This window comes from Pristis pectinata, chromosome 12 (genome assembly GCF_009764475.1).
Source record: "Pristis pectinata isolate sPriPec2 chromosome 12, sPriPec2.1.pri, whole genome shotgun sequence".
NCBI lineage: Eukaryota > Metazoa > Chordata > Chondrichthyes > Rhinopristiformes > Pristidae > Pristis > Pristis pectinata.
This window is the reverse complement of record NC_067416.1, coordinates 43417292-43424429: the sequence shown is the minus strand read 5'-3', so window position 1 is coordinate 43424429 and position 7138 is coordinate 43417292. Positions and strand designations below refer to the sequence as shown.

Here is a 7138-nt window from a genome sequence, read left to right as displayed (position 1 = left end):
AGGGGGATGGCCTTTATCATCCAATTTCCATTCATCAAGGGAGCATGTTCCCTGAAAGATCTTAGGCACCTGTCATGACCTTGGAATGAAAAAGGAATATGCAGGCTTCCAGGATACTTTGTACAAAAAATTCTCCCTGATGGTCAACCACAGTGGCAACACAGAATGAGTGTAAACCTTTTTTATTCATGTAGAGTTCTGGGTACCATCTTAGAGGGCTTGGCAATGCTTGCAAATCTCTTCACCCATATAGCCTCAACTAATTTAAGGTAGATAAGTCATTCCTCCTGGAATATAGAGCAGTAATGGCCTCAGGTAAGGTGTGGTAAGCAGCAAACTGAAAGATCTGACCTAGATCAACAACAGCCATATGCAATGATCCTGGGGCTTGGAAGTTGAGTGTGACAGAGCAGTCCAGGCATCGATGTGGGTCTGTAGCTGAAGGTCATGGGTCTTCTTTACATCATGAAGCTACCGAGCACATGGGGTTTTAAACATTTATAGTTTGCTATAATTTGATTGAATTTCAAATGGAGATGCTGGCAAACTGCACAACTGCTGTGTCACTAGATGTTGGAAATGTAGCACTCTTGCAAATGTGAATCACTTTAGGAAAGGCCTATCATAATTTTCAGATGAAGTTATTATTGTATTTCATTCCAAAATATTCACTTGCATCATGCTGATAAAAGTGAAATGCAACTGATTTGCTCTACTGCCACGTTGAGGCCAGAGGCAGGTTGGAGGAGCAACACCTCACATTCCGCCTTGGGAGTCTCCAACCTGATGCCTCAACATCGATTTCTCTAACTTCTGGTATCTCCACCCCTTCTTTTTCTCCACCCCCCCACCCCCAACTCCTTTGTCTTCCCTTATTCCTGTGGCTCCCTTCCCCTGCCTTGATGACCTGCCCATCTCCTCTCCTCCCCTCCTCCATCCTTTATTTCATGGTCACTGTTCTCTCCTACCGGATTCCTTCTTCTTCAGCCCCTTGCCTCTTCTACCTGTCACACCTCAGCTTATTACATCCTCCCCCGTCCCACACCCACCTACCATCCCCCTATCACCTGAACTCACCTCTCCCCTGCCTGAGTGTGCTCCTCCCCCTCCCCCACCTTCTTATTCTGGCTTCTGCCCTCTCCCCTCCATGGATGCTGCCTGACCTGCTGAGTTCCTCCAGCACTTTTTGTGTATTGCTCTAGATTCCAGCATCTGCAGAATTTCTTGTGTCTCTGAATTTCCAAAACTATTTTCTCTTTCTTCTCCCACCCAACACTCTCCCTCTCGGACTTTCTCTTCCCCTTTCTCCTGTCCTCCATTTTCTCTTCCCCTGCCTATTAGTTTCCTTCCCATCTCTTATTCTATGTTCCTCATCCTATTTCTCGTCTCCTCACCTCCTCCCCAATCCTTTCTCTTCATTCTGTCTTCTCCCTTCCCAACACCTCCCATCACCTCCCTCTCTAGCTTTCTTACTCCTACCACACCCTCCTTCTCTTCCCCCATCCCCTTTCTTCCTCCCACCCTTTCTCTCTTGGGCTCCTGCTGCCCAGCAGGTCATAAGGGAGCTCAAATTAGAACTGCACAGTTAGTTACTTGCAGTCCAGGACATCAATAGATAGGGGGAGCTAACATCTGCCTCATGACAGTAGTGGGAGGGGTGAGAAGGGTCTGAGGTCCAAGGTCTGTAACTGGAGGGAAAAACTGTGACTGCTGTAGCTCTATAATGCACAAATTAGGAGTTTGATGGAATATTCAAGCAGGAGGGAGTTTAACCAGCTACTCTTGACATTCTGTAATGTTATCATTGCTGATTCAACTGAGATTCCACCGGACCAGCCATACAAATAACATGGCTACATGAGCAGGACAGAGGCGGGCATCCTTTGGTAAGTGACTCAACTCTTCACACTCCAAAGCCTTCCTATGATCAACAAAGCACAAGTATGGAGTATGATGAGATACTTTCCTGGATTTGTCTTCTTCTTCTCCTTAGGCAGGTCCTAGGGATCTAGGATGACTTGTTTCCACTCTGCTTGTAGGTCCTGAGGTGGCTCAGAGAGTCATAAAGCCTGGACGCATGCCAATTGATACACCACATTCCCACCGACAAATGGGCACTCATCTGTATTACCCCATTTATGCCACCACTCTCTCAGGCCATGCATTCCAGGTGCTCACCACCCTCTGGGTGAGAAAGGTCCCTCTCATATCTTCTCTAAATCTCTTACCCTTTGCTATAAATTTAAGTCTTCTATCTTTTCCTGAATAGGGAAAAGTTTCCCTCAGTCTACCCTATGTATATCCCTCGTAATTTTATGTATTTTGATCATGAGGTATATGAAACCTTATGATTAAGGTACATAAAACATCTTAACGTCCTCCACTCCAGGGAAAGCAGACCCAGTCTCTCCAGTTTCATGAGGTCAATGTGGGAATTGTAGACCCATCTGTGTCCCAATGACTCATGAAGCTTGACATCATCCAGGACAAAGTATCTTTTTTGATTGGCATGTATCCACTGCTCTAAACATTCACTCCCTTTGCCATTGCTGTATCTTGTCTGCAGAGCATACTGTCTTCAAAATGTACTGTGGCAAAATGCTGCAGCTTTGGTAGAATCTATCAAACCCACAACGTTTAACCTCCAAAAGGATAAGTACTTCAGGTACATGGGAAAATCACCACCTCACATTAATGATATATCCTAATGATATATACCTTCCATTTTTCATCAAAAGTTCCCTAGTCAACAATGCCTTCAAAACTGTAAAGGTTGTCTTCACCTTCACAAGGTTAACTAAAGATAGATAATAAATGCCGAGCGTGCCAGCGATGCCCTCATCCCATGGTGCAGGTAAGAGACGAGGGGGAGTTCTTGATGAAAGAGGACATAATAATGGTCCTTAGAGGGGATATTCTTGGGGGATCAGACACTGAGGCCATATGGGTAGAACTTAGAAAGGTCATTCTGATGGAATCGTATTTTAGGCCCCCCAAGTAGTTGGCGGGAATTGGAGGAGCAGATATGTAGAGAGATGGCAGCTAGTCGTAAATATAATAGGGTCATATTAGTGGGAGATTTTAACTTTCCTAATATTGACTGGACCAACCATAGTGTGAAAGGCTTGGACAGAGTGCAATTTGTGAAACATGTCCAAAAAAGTTTCCTTCATCAATACGTATATAGAGAGAACTACTAGAGAGGGTGCAACACTGGACCTCTTCCTGGGAAATGAGGTAGGGCGAGTGGTGTAAATGTCTGTCGGTGAGTACTTTTGGTCCTGTGACCTTATTCTATTAGATTTTAAATTGTTTTGGAGAAGGATACGACCGGTCCACGGATTAGGGTCCTGAACTGGGACAGAGCAAATTTTGGAGCCATTAGGTGGGATCTTGCAGAGATTGATTGAGTGAGATTGTCTGCAAGGAAAGGAGCATCTTCCAAGTGGGATGCCTTTAAACATGTGATGTCAAGAGCTCAGGGCCTGCATGTTCCTGTTAGGGTGAAGGGCAAGGTGGCAGGTTTCAGGAGCCCTGGTTGATGAGAGATATTGAGGCTCTGGTTAAGAAAAAGGAGGTATACACTTCACATAAGCAAAAGAGAATCTCTTGATGACTACAAGAAGTGTAGGTGTGCACTTAAGAAAGAAGTTAGGAGGCAAAAAGAGGATATGAGAAAGATCTGGCAGGCAAGCTATGGCAAAATCCCAAGATATTCTATAGGTATATTAAGAGTAAAAGGGTGGCGAGGGTGAGAATAGGTCTCCTTTAAAGATCAACATGGCCGTCTGTGTGAAACCAAAGGAAATGGGTGAGGTTTTTAATGAATATTTTTCTTCAGTTTTTACTGTGGAGAAAAGGATGGAAGCTAAGGAAATGGGGGAAATGAGTGGTGTTGTCTTGGACCACGTATGAATTAGCAGGGAGGGGGTATTGGAGGACTTAAAGTGCATTTAGGTGGATAAATCTCCAGGGCCTGACATAATGCATTCTTGGCCCTGGTGGGAATCTGGAGAAGAAATTGTGGAGGCCCTTGCAGAGATTTTTGCTTCATCTTTGGCCACAGATGAGGTTCTGGAGGACTGGAGAGTGGCTAATGTGGTACCATTGTTTAAAATGAGTAGCAAAAACAAGCCAAGAAACTACAGGCTGGTGAGTCTGATATCGGTGGTGGGTAAATTGCTGGAGGGGATTCTGACGCACAGGATCTACCAACATTTGGAGAGACAGAGTCTGGTTCGGGACAGTCAGCACAGCTTTGTGTGTGGGAAATCATGTTTGACAAATCTCTTGGGAGTTCTTCAAGGAGGTAACCAAGAGGGAGACGAGGGTAGGGCAGTGGATGTTATCTATATGGATTTTAGCAAGGCCATTTACAAGGTCTAGGCAGGTTAGTCTAGGTTAGATCGCATGGGATCCAGGGGGAGATGGTGGATTGAATTCATAATTGGCTCAGTGGTAGGAAGCAGAGGGTGATGGTTGAGGGCTGTTTCTCAGACTGTTGTTTCTGGTGTGCCACAGGGGTCGGTGCTGAGACCTTTGCTGTTTGTAATTTATATAAATGATTTGGATGTGAAAGTACAAGGCATGCTTAGTAAGTCTGCAGATGATACTGAAATAGGTGGTGTTGTAGATAGTGTAGAAGGCTATGAAAGATTACAGGGGGATCTTGATCAGCTGTGTATATGGACTGAGGATTGGCAAATGGCTTTCAATCCAGATAAAAGTGAGGTATTGCCTTTTGGGAGATCAGACCAGGGTAGGACTTGTACTGTGAATGGTAGAGCTCTGGGGAGTGTTATGGAACAGAGGGACCTTGGAGTGCAAGTGCATAGTTTGCTGAAAGTGGTGTCACAGGTAGACAGGGTGGTGAAGGTGGCATTTAGCATGCTGGCCTTCATCAGTCAGGGCACTGAGTATAGGAGTTAGGAAGTTATGTTGCAATTATATAAGACATTGGTGAGGCCACACTGTACAGTTTTGGTTACCCTGTCACAGGAACAATGTTATTAAACTAGAAAGAGTGCAGAAAGGATTTACCAGGATGTTGCCTGGACTTGGGGGCCTGAGTTACAAGGAGAGGGTGCCTAGACTAGGACTTTATTCCCTGGAGACTGAGGAGTGACCTGATAGAGGTATACAAGATTATGTGGGGCATAGAGAGTCTTGACAACATCTTCTATGTTCTATGTTCTTTTTCCCGGAAAGGGGTTGCTAAAAACAAGAGGGCATAGATTTAAGATCAGAGGCGAGAGATTTAAGAGGGGTATCAGGGGCAGATTCTTCACGCAAAGGGCGGTGAATATTTGGAATGAGCTGCCCAAAATAATGGTTGAGGCAGGCACATGAGCAACATTTAAAGGCCATCTAGATAAATATATGGATAGGAGAGGTTATGGGCCAAACACAGGCAGATGGGACAAGCTTGCTGGGCAACACAGTTGGCGTGGATGAGATGGACCAAAGGGCCTCTTTCCATGCTGTATGACTCTGTGACTCTTTTAAAAACTTTTTAAACTAAATTAAAAACTTTTTCACAAGAATCCTGGGAACAGGCTGAATGGGGATGGGGCTTTGCTGGGTATAAAACAATGTTAACACTTAATTTTAGAGAATACTCTTGGCTACTTTGTTACATCAGTTCTGGAACCAGGGAAAAAAGTTGGAGATTATCAAACTTTCAACGTCTGCATTCGCCCTGACACAGTCCTTATTTAATGTTAACCTGTGGGGTGCCCTCACCAGCTGTACATTTTGGGAAATTGCCATTCAACTTAAAGGAAGTAAAACTGCTCCTTGAGATTTCCCAATTTTGTGCTTCCAGTGAACAAAATGAGCTCATGTTTGCAAAATCACTTATTTATTTTTTTAAAAAAAATCAATTGTACACATATCCACTCAAAACCCCAAAAAATCACATACTCCCTGTCAGTATCAGCACTTCATTATATTATTGCAACCTAAAACCCAGAACTACCGGATAGGGGTCGGTGAATAATGTAAGCTAACAGCTTACACAGGAGGAATGGGTGCAATTTGGCCATCTTTGTAAATATAAATTTAATCAATACCAAGGGTAGCCCATATCCACAATTCATCCCTGGCCAAAATTATGAAAGATTACTTCTTTCTGATATTGTCTTAATTTGTGAAATGTTTAGTGTCACCTTGTGGTGGAACGGAAGGGTGTGGCAAACATCACTGTGCTACACTGAAGAGGCAGCAGCAAGATTGAGAGGTAGCAAACACCAAGTTGCAGCATAGCAGGGAAGCATGCTGGTTCTTACACCAAAACATGAGGAAATCTCACTACTGGCTTTTGAATGCCCAATACAATATAGTGCATCATTGCAGTAAATAGTAAGAACAAGAATTTGCAAAAAAATAGTAGGGCAGAAAGATATCAATCAAGGCAGCACAAAACATGCTGGTATACTAAGATCTGAAAATGCAGCTATACTAAAATCTGAGAATTTGAATGCTATCTTAACAATTTCATTGTGGTTTCTATCATATCTCACTGACATAGAAAATTATGCCTCATTCTCTATTAAACTTGCTGCAAGTTCCAAAATTGTTTTTCTTTATATCCCTGAGCCATCTGACAGATATAGATTTGTGATTTTGTTGCTCTAGTCTCTCTCTCTCTCTCTCTCTCTCGGGCTTTGATTATCAGAACCTTTACAAAGTGTTATAGAACTGTTGTACCTCCTTAGCATTTATTACACTATGTTGTTACCCCCTCATAACAAGTTTTATACAACATCATCAGGATTAGGTAAACACCAACAGCATCCTCTTCCTGATGCAGTGACATCTGCACCTTGATGTCCATAAGACCGTCCGCTCATCAGACCAATATCCACTGCATTGTACTCATAGATGATGTCCTCCACTCGGGTGGTATACAGCCAAGTTATCAGAACCCCAAAAAACTGTAAAACAGCAGAGAACAAAGCAGCAAGTGAAAAGTGGCAATAATATCCAAACTTAATGTTTTATAGTTGTTTCAGATAGTACTTGTGGTTTGTGTACAGTGATCCTCAGACTGCAACAGTCTTCAGAGTAAATGATAAGCATGTGCAATTTTACCTTTAAGCTAATCTTAAATTTAGTAATCAAATCTAGTGACTTTTAA

The 7138-nt window shown here is 43.3% G+C and overlaps 1 protein-coding gene across 1 annotated transcript in view; it reads right to left on the bottom strand.

Moving 5' to 3' along the window:
• Positions 1–5846: 5846 nt before the first annotated feature.
• The window catches only part of tspan15 (tetraspanin 15), a 127607-nt gene continuing 126315 nt past the window's right edge, over positions 5847–7138 (bottom strand). Inside the window, exon 8 of the mRNA XM_052027514.1 lies at positions 5847–6935. Coding sequence (XP_051883474.1) covers positions 6756–6935 — 180 coding nt within the window. The 3' untranslated portion in view covers positions 5847–6755. The remainder of the gene's footprint in view (positions 6936–7138) is intronic.